The sequence below is a fragment of the Gekko japonicus genome, unplaced genomic scaffold, assembly GCF_001447785.1.
Source record: "Gekko japonicus isolate JY-2015 unplaced genomic scaffold, Gekko_japonicus_V1.1 scaffold544, whole genome shotgun sequence".
Classification (NCBI taxonomy): Eukaryota; Metazoa; Chordata; class Lepidosauria; order Squamata; family Gekkonidae; genus Gekko; species Gekko japonicus.
In genome coordinates, this window is record NW_015167550.1 from 195757 (window position 1) to 214107 (window position 18351).

Here is an 18351-nt window from a genome sequence, read left to right on the forward strand (position 1 = left end):
CCCCCCCAATAGCTAGCAATCCAAAAGAGTCCAGTGGAGCCTGAGCAGTGGGTGTTGCCTTCTGACACACTTCCGGTGATGCCAGGGTGTGTGGCATATGCAAATAAGTTATGCTAATGAGTTATGCTAATTAGCTCCTGCACCTCTTTTTCTACAAAATGACCCGTTAAAAGTTCATGAGTTTTCAGTATACAGACTGAAAACTTCATTTCCTTCTTGAGAGTTCCGCTGCTGCCACCACCACCACCACCACTACTACTACTACTTCAAAAAAAGAGAGCCCTGTTTATAGGTATAATGTTAAGGAAACAAAAACGTAAGGAAGAACTCATGAGCCTGCCTCATACTGCCTTGATCCATCAAGGTCAGTATTGTCTACTCTGACTGGCAGTAGCTCTGTAGTGCCCCAGCCTGAGGCCTCTGAAATTACTAGAGTTGCCAAGTCTGGGTTGGGAAGCCCCTCCCTTCCCCAAACCCTGCCCTGCTAAGGCTCCACTCCCAAAATCTCCAGGTGTTTCCCAGCCTTGAGCTGGCAACCATATTCCAGCACATAAGGAGCCCCCAAACAAAAGTTGCCAACCGAACAGGGAAAAAAATATTCTATCTCGGGCAAAAAAGGGACAGTTGAAGCTCTTCATGGTGTTGTCAGCAGCTGCCACCACCACCACCACTACCACCATTACTACTACTACTTCTTAAAAAAAAAAAAAAAAGCCCTGTTTAATGTTAAGGAAACAAAAACACATAAGTAAGAACTCATGAGCCTGCCTCATACTGCCTTAGCCATTTTCTCCAGGGGAGCTGATTTCTGTCATCTGGAGATCAGTTGTAAAAGCAGGTCTCCAGGCCCCACCTGGAGGCTGGCAACCCTCCTCCAGGGCCATTTCAGGTCAGGGAAATAGCATGGGAGGAGGCTGAAGCCCATTCTCCACAAACACCATGGTTTTAAACCAATTTGGGGTCTAGGATTTTTGGAATTGTGTTCCCAGCATGGAACTTGCCAAGCCAAAGCAAGAAACAAAAAGGTCCGGAGGGAGTATTTTGCAGGTTAAAAACCATAATTAAAATGAGGAGCTCAGCGTCTGGCGTCTGCATCGGTCACCATCTTGGGTCCTCCCCCTGCAGGGAACTTGTAAGCACATGTGGATCTTTCAGGGCCAGGGCATGTAGAAGGGAAAACAACTCAATATCTAGGCCTTTCAGGACATGCAGTAAATGAGTTACTGGATTGTATCATGTTGTATTTTATCGGGTTGCCAACTCTAGGTTGGGAAGAGTCTGGAAATTTGAGGGTGGAACCTGGAAAGGATGCAGTTTGGAGAAGGGAGGCATCTCAGTGGGGTACAGTTCCATGGAGTCCACCCTCCAAAGTAGCCATTTTCTCCAGGGGAATGGATCTCTGTTGTCTGATCAGTAGTCACTCCAGAGGATCTCCAGGTCTCACCTGGAGCTTGGCAGCCTTATGTCAGAACACAGGGGGGGCATCACATTCTTGTATTCTCTTCCTTCATGGTCATGAAAAAGCCAGGCCTGAAGGTCTTCCCCAGCACCTCATTTTCTACACAATGAGCATGGGCATTGTATATTTGGATGAAGGAGTATTCAATCATATAACCTCCCAACAGTTGTCTGAAGAGGCCGGTTCCCCTCTTCAACTGCTGTTGATGGAAAGTAGGTCTCCTTCGGCAGCTTGCTTGAATTCCTCCTTTGGATTCAATTTTCTTCGGAATTCTTCATTTCCTGATTTCTATCTACATCGCTGAGAGGGGTAGGTGGGTGGGGATGGGAAGAAAGCTATGGACAGGAGAGCCCTCCAGCGTGTTTGTTTGTTAAGAATTAATGTATAAAAGAAATCCAGTATGTTCTTTGCACATGGAACCTAAGGCTATCCATTCCTTTCTATGCACCTTACCGTTTCAGTTGTCGGTACCTGCAGCAAATGTATGTGGCCTGCAAAGGTTCTAGTTTTTATATGGGGGCAAGGAGCTGGAAGGTCACAGAGAGGAGCAGATGTAAAAGATATGGAGAATGGGCAGGGATGAAACAATTGCAGGATCAGGGGACAGTAGCTGTGGGAAGGGTTGGGGGTGGAGCCTAAGGTGGGTGGGGTTTGAGGAGGGGCGGGACCTCAGTGGGATATAATGCCATAAAGCCCACCCTCTGAAGCAGCTATTTTCTCCAGGGGACTGATCTCTGTCGTCTGGAGATCAGTTGTAATTCTGGGAAGTCTCCAGGCTCCACCTGGAGATTGGCAGCCCTAGTTTTGGGAGGATCGCCAATTGATGGGGGGGCTGGCTTTGTGCCTTTTAATTTAGAATTTTGCTATGAAAAAATCTGCAGGTGAAATTTCTCATGGTTTGGAAATTAACATGAAAGGTAAAGGTAGGGGGGGGGCTGGCTTTGTGTCTTTTAATTTAGAATTTTGCTATGAAAAAATCAGCAGGTGAAATTTCTCATGGTTTGGAAATTAACATGAAAGGTAAAGGTATCCCTTACTCGAAAGCCAGTCGAATCCAACTCTAGGGGGCGGTGCTCATCTCCCTTTTCAAGCCAAATAGCCAGCACTGTCCAAAGACATCTCTGTGGTCATGTGGCCTGCATGGCTAAACGCCAAGGTGCACAGAACACTGTTTTCTTCCCACCAAGAAGTTATCTACTTGTAATTTCTTGCTTTCGAACTGCTAGGTTGGCAGGAGTTGGGGCCAGAGACGGGAGCGTCACACAGCACTAGGGTCTTGAACTGCCAAACTACAGACCTTCTTGTCTGCATCTCAGCGTCTAAACCTCTAAGCCACTGCAGCCCTAAAAATTAACATTATCACCAGCTAATTCCTGTGGACAAAATGGCTGTTAGGGCCATAGCTTAATTGGCCATAGGGGCCAATTAAGAAGTTGGCTGAGCAGCACAGGGCCTCACTTTCTCTTCCCACCCTAGGGTTGCCAGCTCTGGGTTGCGAAATACCTGGAGATTTGTGGGGGTGGAGCCTGAGGCGGGGGGGGTTCAGGGAGGGGTGGGACATAAGCAGGGTATAATGCCATACAGAAGATGCTGCCATCTCAGGGTGGAGGAATCCAGGAGAATCTACAGCTTGAGGTAGGGTTGCCAGGTCCCCACGGCCAGCAACAAGGGATGGGGGGTTAGAGTTGCCAGATCCAGTTGATTTGGGGATTGAGTCTGGGGAGGGCAGGGACCTCAGTGACTTCAGTGGGACACAATACCATAGAGTCCACCCTCCAAAGCATTCATTTTCTCCAGGGGAACTGAGCTCTGTAGTCTGGAGATGAGCTGTAATTCCAAGGGATCCCTAGATCCAAATAAAGGTTTGCTTCAGGTTTGTACTTCTGGAGGATTCCCCAAGTCCAAATAAAGATTTGCTTCAGCAGGTTTGCTGCACTGTGTGCCTTCAGTCCACGCAGCAAATATGTGCTCACTTGCTTCTTTCCCACAAGGGCATTCCAGTTACCAAATCAAGCACCTCTTTGCTGCGCAGCTGGTTAAGCTGAGTTAGACAATTTGGACTTTTCATGTCATTTAGCACCAAAGATACACTGACCTGCCCTCCCCATCCCTTGGGGTGCCCAGATAGTAGCTTGTGTGTTTGGCTCTGTTTCTCTGTCCACACAGCAGCCCTCAGGGACTGCTGGATTGGAACCTGAAACGGTGCGATAACATCAGAGCAGTTCCGCCTTGCACAGTGTTTGAAATGATTCCAGTCAATCAGTGCGACAAATAATTTCAGCTTGTCTTTTAAACCCCTCCCCTTTTCCCCGCTTTGTTATTCATTGGAATGCAGGGTATAATTGTATTTCCTCACAGGCCAAATAGCTCCCCCATAGGACTATTTCATGTTGGGAAAACAGCGCAGGGGGGACACTGAAGCCCCTTCTTCATGCAGCCCCCGTTCTAATCAGGGGACCTTGCATGCAAAAATTGAGGAGAAACTCCAGTTCTTATGTAATTCTTACACAGGGTTGAGACTCCAGCCCACGTTTTCCAGCCTGTACGTGTGCAGCACGCAGCTGATTCACAAGTTGTGGAATATGTGGGTTGGGACTGGGGGTCCCCACCCTGTATACTCTGTAATGTGTGAACCCACTGCTGCACTTGTGCAGGTGAAAAAAAATGATTGTGGCACATGAGCTGGCAGAGCAATCCTATGCATGTTTACACAGACAGAACCCTCTTTTATTCAATGGGGCTTACTCCTGGGTAAGCGCTCTTATGACCGCAGCCTCAGTTACTTGCTTCAATGTACCACAATTTCTTTCTTTGCACCTCCACACTGTTTGATAGTTTTAAGCCTATCCTTCCTAATGCCACCTGAACAGAGATGAATCCTGGTCCAGTCAAGGGACTGGCAGAAGGCTATGGCCTTGGCTCTGCCCTCAGCTCCACAGAGGCCAGCGTGCAGCACTTGGAATTCGTGGCTCCCCCAGTGGCAGGGCAAGGGGCTCTTCCAGCATGCCCCCACTGCAGAATATGTGTCCCCACTCCCCACCACCGTCAAATGCGTCAGAATCCTGCACAGTGGGAACTTCAAATCCAAATGGAGAACATTAGTTTTCCGCACACAGAGTTCTATTCACAGGATCAGGGCACCTGTTTCAAACCCTTAAAGGTAGCCTGCCAAGAAGGATTGTGCTCAACGATTTATAGCAGTTCATCTGTGTAACTCTACAGCTAAGGTTGCCAACAGGCCTGGAGGAAAAACATCTTATCTCTGTTTAATGGGAGCTGAATGTGTGGAAATGGGCAGAACCTCTTCACAGTACAGACGTAAATAATATCACTTGGTAAATAACATCCCATTGAGCCTCTATTCATGGGACAGGACATTATTTCCCCTTCCCGGCAGCTGGTAACCTCAGCCGCAACAATATGCCTCAAAACTTTTCTATCCAGGGCAGCATAAGGCACTCGTTTGCACAGGGTTTGCTGTAAAACTGTTTGAGTGTGTCCCTTTGCTGTGAGGTCCCACAAATAGCCTCTAGCAGCAGACAAAAGTCTGAGTTGGCACAGAGGTTTTGCTCCGCCTTGGCTACCAAACTGTAGGTGGTTTCCTGGTGCATCCACACAGCATTGCCCCCACTGCGAGTTTTCAGAACTGCCAGAAACAGCTGCAGCCTTTGAACCAGGTGAAGCTGGTGCACCTGCTAGGGTTGCCAACTCCAGGTTGGGAAATTCCTGAAGATTTTGAGGGGTGGAGCCTGGGGAGGGCAGAGTTTGTGGAAAGGAGGGACCTCAGTGGGGTAGGATGCCACAGAACAGGTGTCCCCAGCCTGGTGACTGTGGGAGCCATGGCAACCACTGACACTCTTTCTTGTACCCACCAAGGATTTTTAGAAAATGGGTGGGGCCAGATGTGGCTTTTGCCCAGCAAGGCTTCCGATTGGCTACCAGAGATTTGATTGGCAGTGCAGAATTTTTTTAAAACGTTGCTTTGGCAGCAGCTGCCACCACGACGATGTGACTCAAGTTAAGCTGCAGCAATCATTTTGTAGCTGGCTCTGCCTCCGGTGGCATCCGTTTTGTGGCAGTCATTTTGGGACTGCGACTGCCACACTGTGTCAGAACTCCAAAGGTGCCCACAGGCTCAAAAAGGTTGGTTACCCCTGAGTCTACCTTCCAAAGCAGCAGCGTTCTCCAGGGGAGCTGGTATCTGTCGTCTGGACTGGAGATCAGCTGTAATTCCGGGAGATCGCCAGGCCCCACCTGGAGGTTTGCACCTCTAGCACCTGCCCATCCATGCAACACAGAGATCCTGCTTACCAAAATTAATTTGGGAGCACCCCCCCCCCCCCGACTTCTCCGCTTCTTAAAATAAAAGTAATCTTTACTTTGCCTGGCACAGCTTGTACAGAAAGCTCCATGGAGATTTTTTTTGTTTCAAATGTCTGTCCTCGGCACAGATGGCTCGGGCAAGAATGTGAACAGTGCGTCTTCTTGTACGGGGAACCTGGATGGTGGGTGATTCTGGGAGGGCACATGTTCCTTTCCCCCACTGCTCTGGAAATGCCAACAGTGTTCTGCAAAAATGTGAAAGCTCCTAGAATTTGCTGATGGCTTCCCTTCTCCCAAGGCCATTCCCCTCTGCTTCTGCAAAACCTCGAAAGGAACACATTCCTCTGAGGAAATGCAAAGGGATACTCTTGTGTGACATGCAGTGCAATTGTGTGAATGTTTACCCAAAATTAAACCCCCTTAAATGGGATTTACTCCCAGGTAGGTGTGCACAGGATGGCAGCCTTAAAAAACTGTTGCAACACAAAGGAATTGAATCAACTCCCTCTAAGCTGCGGAGTCTTGTGAGCAAAAATTCTACTTTGTGAGCTACTGGCATTAAAGTTGTGAGCCAGCAATTTGGCTACAGCATACATTAGTTTGCTCTGGAGCCATCCCTCCTGTGCAAAGATAAAAATGTGTGACCCGGAGGCTAAAAAACTGTGAGCTAGCTCACACTAACTCAGCTTAGATTGAACACTGGCAGAGTACCCCTCAAATAGGGTTGCCAGCTCCAGGCTAGGAAATACCTGAAGATTTTGTGGGTGGAACCTGAGGAAGGCAGGGTTTGGGGAGGGGAGGGGTTTCAATGGGGTATAATGCCACAAGAGTCCACCTTCCAAAATGTCCATTTTCTCCAGGTGAAGTAATCTGTCACCTAGAGATCAGTTGTGATAGTGCTATATCTCCAGCCACCACCTGGAGATTGGCACCACCACCCTCAAGGGGTATGTTCATGCTGTTTTTTAAAAAAGAATTTAGGGAACATTTCACTGGAATCTCCAAAGGGGGGAGGGTTGCAGATAGCAGAAGCAGAAAAGCAGAATGCAGACTTTAAAAAAAAAAAAATCTCATAAAGTGACAAAACACCTATAAGATAATAAGCACCGGAGTCAAAAATAGTGATGCCATTAAAAATAGCCAAATGCCAAAAAACTTTCCAAACAAGGGCACAGGATTACAGCCAGCAAGATAAAAATATCAGAACATAATTTGACACAAAACATAATTGTCAGGCAGCTGCCAGGAAAATCTTTCTGTAGCTTTTGGAAGCTGGATGGCAATATTAGGGTTGCCAGCAGGCCTGGAGAAAACTGTCCCATCCCTTTAATAGAGGCTGACCTTGGAAATGCACATTTTGTTCCAGAGGTAAATAACAACAGCTGGTAACCTCCCATCAAGCCTATACTTGGTTTTGCTATTCAAACCCAGTTTCCTTTAAAATGGTAACCGCAGAGCAGGCAAGCTGGTTTAGAATGGTGAAACTAAGCGGAAGCAGAAGGGTTAATGTTCCTCTCTCTTCCCTGCACAGCTCCAAGGCAAACTGAGGCTTCATAAGCAAGCAATTTCCATTTTATAAATCGATTAGGACCATCTATTGAGCCCTAAGGCCTGGTTTCATTTTTTTAAATGCATTTGTACCCTGCCCTATCTCCAAGAAGCCCAGGGTGGCATACATTTTTCTCCCATCCTGCATTTTATCCTCACTACAACCGTGTGAGATAGGTTAGGCTAAGAGAGAGAGATGACTAAGGCTATTCAGAATGGGAATTTCAATAGTACACATGTTCAGTATCTTGATTAAATGATCTACTATGTGTGCAGAGCTGGTACACACGTGCAGCCTTATGCAACCTTAGCATACCAGCGCAACACCTTCCCTGTTTGAGGATCTCTGACATGCTAATGTCACACATCTGGGGGCCCAGTTTAAGCAAGAAGTTGCTATTAAATTGGACTGGAATAATGAACTTGAATGGGCTCCGTAATTAATATAATAGTTGGAGCCGATGCTCCCTCTAAGCTGCGGAGTCTTGTGAGCAAAAATTCTACTTTGTGAGCTGCTGGCCTTAAAGTTGTGAGCAGGCGATTTGGCTGCTGCACGAATTAGCTTGCTCTGGAGCCCTCCTTCCTGAGCTAAGACAAAAAATGTGTGAGCCGGAGGCTAAAAAGCTGCGAGCTAGCTCACACTAACTCAGCTTAGAGGGAACACTGGTTGGAGCCCTTCTGGGACAAACGGGAAGTGCAGTGCCCAGCCCCCAAGCCTGTTCACCTGTTCAGTGGGAAAGGATAGCAACTGGAAGAGTGCCTGCGTATAGAATTCTCCAGGTCTTGCCTTCTGCTGTACTCTTGGTTTGCTTCAGGCATGGCCTACGTGTTGGTGGGGCTCAGAGTCGGCGAACAGCTGGAAATTTTTTATGTATGTTGCACCCACTGTAGAATTCATACTGCTCTTCCTTCATTCTTTTTATCCAACCTAGTTCTACAAGAAGGGGGTCCACAAGGACTTGGGGATGTCTCATTTTCCCTCCCCCCACTATTTCGTCTTTCCCACCCCTGAAAGCCCCCATTACCTCTCCCTCTGTAGTGTATCAAGTCCTGACAAGTCCAGAGACAAACGTCAAGCTTCACTCCAAGAGACAATGGACCATGGGGATCCTAGCCCGCTCCAATCAGGGGGCTAGGTTCCTGGCCGAGAAGCCAATGGGACTCTCGGCCACTGTAAATAACCTATTGGGAAGTGTGTGGGGGTGTGTGTTTTGGGTGGCGGTTTCTCAGGGAATATAAGCCGGCCTGCGAGCCGGCCAGTTGTCTTGTTCCTGATCGAATAAAGTACGCTTTGCTGAAATCACTCACCGTCTGTGTACTTTTCACCCTCTTAACAGCTTCCTTCTCTCCTTCCCATCCACTACCCAGCCTACTTTATCTGCCCCCACCCCCTTTTCAGCTTCCTCTCCTTTGGTCCCTCTGGCAGCCTCTGCCTGGGGAAAGTAGGGTCAGGTGGAACAGTGCTGGCCAGGCTGCACAGTGGGGGTACCTGCAAGGACTTTGCAGTAGGGTTGCCAACCTCCAGGTGGGTGAAGCAACCCGAGCTGCAGTGTTAGGAGAGTCTAGCAACAAAGAAATATACACTGCAAAAACCTTTTAACCTGCAGCTTTGAGCATGACAGGAGTATTCCGTCCGTGAATGTTAGCTGCTTTAATGTGTCTTTTGTAGGACCGGTAAAAAGCATCCATACAACTATTAAGATAGTCGGGGGGGAGCTCTCAGGTACGGAGCTCCGGAAGAGAACCTCTAGGGGGCGGGGCGGTCACGTGGTGAAGCCCTGCCCCCTTCTTTACCCCGCCCTCTGCTTCGATCCTCATTCCGTTTGGGAATGAGGATGAAGCAGGAGGGTAAGTAGCCGGGCCTTCTGACACACTTCCGGTGATGTCAGGGGGTGTGGCCTTCTGTCACTTCCGGTGATGTCAGGGGGCGTGGCATATGCAAATAAGTTATGCTAAAGCTCATCTGCCCACGAATGGGGCAGAGATCCTTTAGGAAAAGACTGAGGGTCTCAGATGCTTTTGTCTTGCCAGGATGACTCCCGCTCACCTGCTCTTTCTTCTTCTCCGCCCGGCTGAGGAGGAAGCCTTCTGCCAGGGCCACCGCCTGGGAACTGGTCTCCGGCCCGCACTCCCTCACCCAGCTCTCCATCTCCGGGGGCAGGACGGCCAGGACTGAATGCTATTGCTTATTGAATGTAATGAATATTTATACCTGACCAGGATGAAATAATGATACACTATGCACTTTACTAAATGATGACCATAAATAGAACACATTAGTTTGTTACAAGGTTTTTGCATATTTATTTGTTACTAGAACCTGCAGGTGGGGCCTGGAGATCTCCTGCTTTTACAAATGACCTCCAGAAAGCAAAGATCAGTTCCTCTGGAGAAAATGGCTGCTTTGGAACGTAGACTGTATGGCATTACAGCTTGCTGAGGCCCCTCCCCTCCCCAAACCCTCCCCTCTTCAGGCTCCACCCCCAAATCTCCAGGTATTTTCCAACCCAGAGCTGGCAACCCTACTTTGCAGGGGGTACCTCACTTTCCCCTGTATCCCCTTCCTACGTAATTCCTTCTTTACGTTCTCCTGACAGCCCCCATATCCTCACCTTCCCCTTCTTTCTTCTCCTTCCCTTGCACCAACAAACCTATTTTATCTGCCCACTCCAGCTATATTTATTTTTTATATTTTATTTATTATTTCTATTTATAGCCCGCCCATCCTGCAAGCAGCCTCAGGGTGGGTAACATCATAAAACATGCAAAAATACAATTAAAATTAAACAATGTAAACAATTTAAAATAACAGACATAAAAACACAGTCACACTTCTAACGAATTTGGGGCTTCTCAGGTTTGTAGAAAAGTCTGTCTTGTGTGTTCACGTAGGGGGTTCCCTAGCATATTATTTGGGTTGATAGGTGAATATTTACCTCATTTATATCCAACCTTTCTCCCCCTGGGGACCTAAAGCAACTTTACATCCATTTTATCCTCACAACAATCCTATCAGATTGTGTGACTGGCCCAAAGTCACCCAATGAGTTTCCGTGGCAGAGTGGGGATTCGAAATTAAGTCCGCCAAGACCATGTTACGAAACTCTAACCACTACAAAACACTGGTTTTTCTGGGGTGTTAGCTGTTGGACAGTAGCAAGCTTCCAGGCCTGGATGAGTCATGCAGCCAGGTGGTAGTAAGTTGACCAATGGCTGCTGCCAGGCCTGGCCCCAATGAGTCCTCTCTCAGAGGCCACTGACCGAAACCACAGTTTGAAGCCTGGCAATGCTGAGAGCCAGTTTGGTGTAGTGGTTAAGTGCACAGACTGTAATCTGGGAGACCTGGCTTTGATTCCCCACTCCTCCACTTGCCCCTGCTGGATGACCTAATTCTGTCAGAGCTGTTCTCTCAAGGGCAGTTCTCAAGAGAGCTCTCTCAGCCCCACCTAACTCACAGGGTGTCTGTTGTGGGGAGAAGAAGGGAAAGGAGTTTGTAAGCCGCTCTGAGACTCCCTTGGGTAGTGAAGGGCGGGGTATAAATCCAATCTCCTCCTCCCCCCCACCTCCTCCTCCCCTTCTTATTCTGTGCTTGCCTAGCAAGGGCGACCAGTGTCCCCTCTAAGCTGAGTTAGTGTGAGCTAGCTCACAGTTTTTTAGCCTCCGGCTCACACATTTCGGTCTCGGCTCAGGAAGGAGGGCTCCAGAACACACTAATTTATGCAGTAGCCAAATCACCTGCTCACAACTTTAATGCCAGTAGCTCACAAAGTAGAATTTTTGCTCACAGGACTCTACAGCTTAGAGGGAGCATTGAGGGCATTTTATTTCTTAAAGCTACAGGTGCTGTTCCTATTATGCGGGGGGGGGGGGGTAACCCCCTGATGTATTTTTAGATTTCAGAATTTTCTGCAAATTTGGGGCTTCTCAGGTTTGTAGAAAAGTCTGTCTTGTGTGTTCAGGTTCCAGTCTCTAGATTTAAGTATCCACAGATTTGGCCGTGTTGAAAATTAAATACATTGATAATGATACGAAAGCTTTCTAGTTTGATAATAACATTCTAATGCTCAGTGCTGACATCCAAATGTGACTTAAAAAAAAAAAACAGACTGTGATTTGTGTGTGATTTCTTTCCCTGGATTTCACTCCATCTCTTGTTTAATCATATTAACAGAAATAATAAAAATCCACATAAGAATTTTTCAAGGACTGCCTCTGACAACCTGGGACGAACACATCGCTCGTACCAAAACGGCAGTGGAAACTAGTTATAATTAAACTGTATTCTCCTGGAACTTGGCATGAAGCTTCATCTTCCTTTTCCACTGCAAAATAGCAGGTTGGGTGGGTGGGAGCACGGGTGTGAATCAGCACTGAGTCAATGCTTTGACTCCAGTCTTCCGGTCCTGTTCTTAAGAGTCTCTCTTCCTAACACGGACTGACCCAACAAATCACACTGCCGAAGCTGTCTTGGCTCCAAGACAGGTGTCCAGCAGGTAGGACTAGGTGGGCAGGGTCTCCTTCTAGTATCATTCTATTTCCAGCCCGGATTAAGACACCTTAATCTGAATGCCAAACACCTGCTATTCTAGGAACCTGACGCCCGGGGCATTTCACTCTTGACCTAAAAGCCAGTCTTGAGCTCATAATGCTGTCCATCAACAAACAACCATCCCAATGCAGAAGCAGCTAAAACCACCTGCGTCTTCTGCCTCATTCGTCCTGGTTTCTTACTGATGTGGGATTTTTCAGGGCAGTATTTCAAAGCCCGTATCAAGATGAGGTGAGAAGGCCGGCAGTTTCTTTCTCTCTCAGACATACAGTGCAAGGGCAAGTCAACTGTCTTCGAGACCGCTGGAGTGTTTTGCTCCACATCTCCACCGGGGTCTTGAACTGCCGAACTACAGACCTTCCGGTCTGCAGCTCAGCGTCTTAACCTCTTTGTACTGAAATCCTCAGCAGTGATAGAATGCAGGACTTTACCTTCTCAGGTAGCTCTATCCCTTTCTTTGGAACCAAATTTCTATATTAATTTTTTAATTATTTTTTTATTTGATAAAAAAGTGGGATACAAAAGGGAAGAGGGGGTAGAGGAAAATATAGATTCGTCAAGTTTATCAAATATTATGAGTTGTTACATACAACAAGTATAATCAAATGTATTATCAGATGTATTACATATTTCAAATATAGAAGCAGACAACAAAATACCAATATTACAGTGTTTTGGCATAGATTCTCTCTTTAAAAGAATAAACAAAGACTTTCCTAATGTTAGCGATAATATCTTAATATAATAATTCCCTTACGTATTGGCCATTTCCAGCTCTCCCATTAGCTGTGCAGTGCGCTCCATCAGCCATTGGCCCATCAACCACCACTCAAGAGTAATTGCGTGCCATTGGCTGGGGGCTGGGTCTGCTCCTCTTCCCCGCCCACTGCCACCTCAGCCACTGTTCCGTCAGAATAACTGCCAAACGGCTGTCTCTCCTGACGAAGACACTTCTCCTGCTTGGCTCCTGTAGGACTAACTTTTCTCTCAGTGGCTGTTGCTAAGCAACCAGGCTTGGTTCTGTCAGTAAAAAGACAAAGGAATGAAGCCCTTCCCAGGCCTTTGTGGGGAACTCATTGTGGCCAGTTCTGACTAGGGTTGCCAGCTCCAGGTTGAGAAATTTGAAGGATGGAGCCTGGAGAGGGTGAGGTTTGAGGAGGGGTGGGACCTCAGACAGGTACAATGCAATAGACTCCACCCACCAAACCAGACATTCCCTCCTGGGGAACCACTGTTGCCAATCTCCAGGTGAGGTCTGGAGATCACTCAGAATTACAACTGCTCACCAGGAGGAGATGGAAATCTGAAATCTGAAGGGCAGATAATGGCAGGTTGATGGCTGGCTGGGAAGGAGATGGGGTTGCCAACTCCAAATTGGGAAATTCCTGGAGATTTGAGGGGTGGAGCCTGGAGAGGTTGGGGTTTGAGGAGGGGTTGGACCTCACACAGGTACGCCTTAGACACCACCCTCCAAACCAGCCATTTCCTCCTGGGGAACCATTGTTGCCAATCTCCAGGGGAGGGCTGGAGATCACTCAAAATTACAACTGCTCTTCAGGTAGCAGAGATCAGTTCCTCTAGAGAAAATGGTGGAATCTGTGTCATTATACCCTGCTGAGGTTGCCACAGCAAATTGACGCTGAGTGCCCAAGGCTAGGGAACTCTTCCAGAGTCTCTTTCTAGAGTTTGTTGTATTTATTTCCACAATGGTCCTTATTCCTAGTATTAATAATAAAAGTGATTACATCTTTAGCAGTTGTGCTAAAATTAAATAATTGCTGGATTGTCTTAATCATCTGTCTAAATCTAAATTTTATTCTTACTAAATATTTAAATACTAGTGGAATACAAATAAAATATTAAAACTATAATCAACATTTTCATCACCTTTAATATGATATTCAGATAATTCCAAAACTAAAAAAAATTAGTTAGTCCCATAATATAAGTAATAAGCTTGCTATTTCTGCTGAAATTCTTTCAATGGTCTTCTGTTTATATAATTAGTTAGTTTTGCCAATGTTGCATTCTCAGCTAGCTTTTCTTTCCAGCTCTCCATTGTAGGACATTCTTCTGTCTTGTATTTCATTGAAAATATTACTCTGGCAGCTCAAATTCCTATATTCACTTGTTTTGATATTTCTACCGCACTTTCCTCTTCAACGTCTACAGAACAACTTACAACATCATTCTGCACTCCTCCATTTTCTCCAGATCGCTATAAATCAGCCGTAACTTGACAGTGTTTTCCTCCAAACCTCCTTGGCCCACAATCAATCAAAGGCCAGCCCTGACCTGGACAGTCCAGGCAAGCCCGATCTCGTCAGATCTTGGAAGCTAAGCAGGTCCAACCCTGGCAAGTACCTGGATGGGAGACCTCCAAGGAATACCAGGGCCGGGACTCAGAGACAGGTTATCAAGCCACCTCTCTGAAACATCCTAGCCGCACTAGGGGTCACCAGAAGTCATCATGATTTCCAAGCTTGCGAGTGTGCGCAAACACACACACAAATACTCACAAAAAAGGATCAGTCGAAGGCCAGGTAGTACACAGAACTCAACTGTGTACCAATTCCCTCCCTCAAATGATGTACTCAAATCTATTTGTTCATCATACTTAAATTTCTTTACATGTGCCTTCTCATTGATTCACATTTCCTCCCCCCACCCCCGCTTCCTGTGCCGTGCAAGGACTGGTGGAAAATCCGCTTCGCTCACCCATTTTGTGTGTGAGAGAGTGGAGGGGGGTTGTACGCCTGCCAACCTCCAGGCATACCCGTAGCCAAGATTTCTTAATCCAGAGGGCCTTTAAATAAGTCAGGGGGCACCTCCACCCCCCCAGTGAGTATCATAAATAAAATTTAAAAATGGAGGGGGGGGCAGGCTAGATGGGAAGTAATGGGGATTCAGCAGTAAGTCCCAAGAGGCCCCACTGTAGATACGGGCCTATCTCCAGGTGTGGCCTGGAGATCCCCCAGATTTGCAACTGCTCTTCAGACTGCAGAGATCAGTTCCCCTGGAGAAAATAGCTGCTTTGTAGGTTGGTCTCTATAGTATTATACCCTGCTGAGGTTGCCCCCTGCCAAAACCCTGTCTTTCCCGGGCTCCATCCCCAAATATCCAGGAATTTCCCAACCCAGAGTTGGCAGCCATAGGGGGTTTGTCTCTCTTTCTCTTTTTTTAAAAAAGCACACGTTTGTGCAACAACTGAAACGTAACAGTGGGAGTTGTGGAAGATTCTCGGAAGTGAGGGGGCAATGGGGTGGACGTATAGGGGGAAAGTAATCGGAGAGGATACGCGTCAGAGGAAGAAATTACCAAAACTGCAGGCAGCACTGCTTTTCCCGTTCCCACTTCAATAAGGGAGCAGCCACCTGCTCTAAGTTTTAGAATTCAGACCCGATGTTTAATATGAATGCAGCGAGTGCCCCCGAGCACGCGCAGAGTGCCTTCGCCGCAGATTCTCTCCACCCAGCTGCCAGTGCATCCGGATGAAGGATATGCGGGTTCCCACCCTCCACAGTATGTTTGGACGTCGATCTCCCTAGTCAGAGCCTTTTGGTTATTTAAAATAATAATAATAACCGTTTTTAGCAACCGTCCTTCCTGCCGGAGAGGCTGCAACAGCGCCCGAGCTGAAAAGGCGGAGGAAGAAATGGGGGAAGCGGGATACGGCTGCTTTACGCACAGCCTCAAGCTGCAGGAAACCGCGTAGCCCAGGAGGGGAAGCATCGGCCAGGCCTGCTCCGCAGGGTCCTTGCGCCTCCGTTTACTCTCTCCGCCTACTCTGTAGTCTCGGGGATGGGACGCCTCTCTGTGGCTAACCTGGAGTTTATTTTACCTCGGTGGTGGCGGCGGCGGGGAAACACCTAACAACCCTTATAAGAACATAAGAGACGCCAATGATGGATCAGGCCAATGGCCCATCCAATCCAACATTCTGCCACACAGTGGTCAAAAATACCAGGTGCCATCAGGGGGTCCAGCAGTGGGGCCAGGACACTAGAAGCCCTCCCACTGTTGCCCCCCCCCCAGCACCAAGAATACAGAGCATCACTTGCCCCAGCCTGAGAGTTCCTATCTATACCTTGTGGCTAATAGCCACTGATGGACTTCTGCTCCATATGCTTATCTCATTCCCTCTTTTTAGCAAGCAAAGCTTTTGCGGTCGCTGTCCCCCCACAAGAAGCAATGGCCCCGATCCAGAGAGGACTGCAGGGCCCAGGACATCCAACCATCCAAGGATGAATGGTGCTTTCCTGCCGCTGAGCTGTGAGCCTGAGGAGGGCGGGGTTTGGGGGCACAATACCATAGAGTCCAAGTTCCAAATAATAATAATAATATACTTTATTGTCATTGTATATAGTACAATGGAATTAAAGGTGCAATCATATCAGTGATCTACAGCCATACTCATATACACTCACACAACCATTCACAACCATCCCATAACTCCCTTAAGGTTCACATTGCAACTTAAACCACCAATGTCACCCAAATTCCAATTTCATACAGCATTTAAAGCAATAATAGCTCTCTCACTTGCCCCAGCCTGAGAGTTCCTATCTATACCTTGTGGCTAATAGCCACTGATGGACTTCTGCTCCATATGCTTATCTCATTCCCTCTTTTTAGCAAGCAAAGCTTTTGCGGTCGCTGTCCCCCCACAAGAAGCAATGGCCCCGATCCAGAGAGGACTGCAGGGCCCAGGACATCCAAGAAGGATGAATGGTGCTTTCCTGCCGCTGAGCTGTGAAGAAGCGTCCACCTAGGATCGCCAGCTCAGGGTTGGGAAATACCTGGAGATTTGGATGTGGAACCTGAGGAGGCCGGGGTTTGGGGGCACAATGCCATAGAGTCCAAGTTCCAAAGAGGCCATTTTCTCCAGGTGAACTGATCTCTGTCCTCTGGGGATCAGTTGTAATAACAAGAGATCTCCAGCCACCACCTGGAGTCTGGCAACCCTATGTCCACCTTGTGAACAAGCCTGGGGTGCAAGGGGGAGTTCCCTGCATGACCTTGGACCAGTCTGACCCTCAGCCTAGCCTACCTTGCAGGGCTGTTGTAAGGAGATTATAATGCATGTGGCTCTGAGCTCCTTAGAGGAATGGCGGCATAAAAATATGACAGGCAGGCAGACAGACACAGATGATAGACAGACAGACACAGACAGACAGATGATAGATACATAGATTAAGATAAAATATATTATAGATAGATGATTGATAGATGAAGATGCATTAACAATTCCATCCCAGTTTCAACAAAAAGACTGCATTCTGCATTGGACTGCATTGCATCCTGTTGGATTAGGGTGAATGTATGTGTATAAAACTCCCAGAAGATTGATAGATGCTAAGCGCTAAGGAAGACAAAATCCCTAAGAGCAATGGAAGCAGCTGCCTCAAGAAGATTTAGAATCCCCTCTCTTGGAGGGTTTCTAAGGCAAAAGGACTTTAGGAAGCTGTGACAAATGTAAAGTGTGAATGCAAATATGTATTTGGAAACCCACATAGAAGCACACTTCTGAAGACCTTAGCAGATGTTAAAATAGGACATTATCAGGAGCCCACCAACTGCATGTTAACAGGAGTGTGTGTTACCCACCCTCCTCCTGATATGCGCAATGGGCATGTTGTGTGAACTGGTGGAAAGCACATAGATACCATGTATGTACAGCTTCAGTATGCATGACTGTGAACCTTGAAAAAGACAGTTCATGAGTACCAACAGACAGTGAACTCTCATGATAAATATGCACATGGCCCCATATCAGGAGGATCATGGATAATGCGTGCTCCTGTTATGTTTTGTAACAAGACATGATTGGCTGCACTGTTATGTTTTGTAACAAGACATGATTGACTTCTGGGCAAAATTTGCTTTTGTTGCTGTGTCAGTGGTTAAGAACTGCAGACTGGAAGGCCGGTAGTTCAGCAGTTCAAGACCTGAGTGCCGCATGACGGAGTGAGCTCCCGTCTCTGGTCCCAGCTCCTGCCAACCTAGCAGTTTGAAAGCAAGAAATTGCAAGTAGATAAATAGGTACCGCTTCGGTGGAAAGGTAACAGTGTTCCGTGCACCTCGGCATTGACAGTTCGTGAGTACCAACAGACAGTGAACTCTCATGATAAATATGCACATGGCCCCATATCAGGAGGATCATGGATAATGCGTGCTCCTGTTATGTTTTGTAACAAGACATGATTGGCTGCACTGTTATGTTTTGTAACAAGACATGATTGGCTTCAAATTGACTTCTGGGCAAAATTTGCTTTTGCTGCTGTGTCAGTAGTTAAGATCTGCAGACTGGAAGGTCGGTAGTGCAGTAGGTCAAGACCTGAGTGCCGCATGACGGAGTGAGCTCCCGTCTCTGGTCCCAGCTCCTGCCAACCTAGCAGTTTGAAAGCAAGAAATTGCAAGTAGATAAATAGGTACCGCTTCGGTGGAAAGGTAACAGTGTTCCGTGCACCTC

The 18351-nt window shown here is 47.3% G+C and overlaps 1 protein-coding gene across 1 annotated transcript in view; it reads left to right on the plus strand.

Moving 5' to 3' along the window:
• The first annotated feature begins 15294 nt into the window (after positions 1-15294).
• The window catches only part of PPP1R9B (protein phosphatase 1 regulatory subunit 9B), a 99019-nt gene continuing 95962 nt past the window's right edge, over positions 15295-18351 (plus strand). Inside the window, exon 1 of the mRNA XM_015413674.1 lies at positions 15295-15401. Coding sequence (XP_015269160.1) covers positions 15295-15401 — 107 coding nt within the window. The remainder of the gene's footprint in view (positions 15402-18351) is intronic.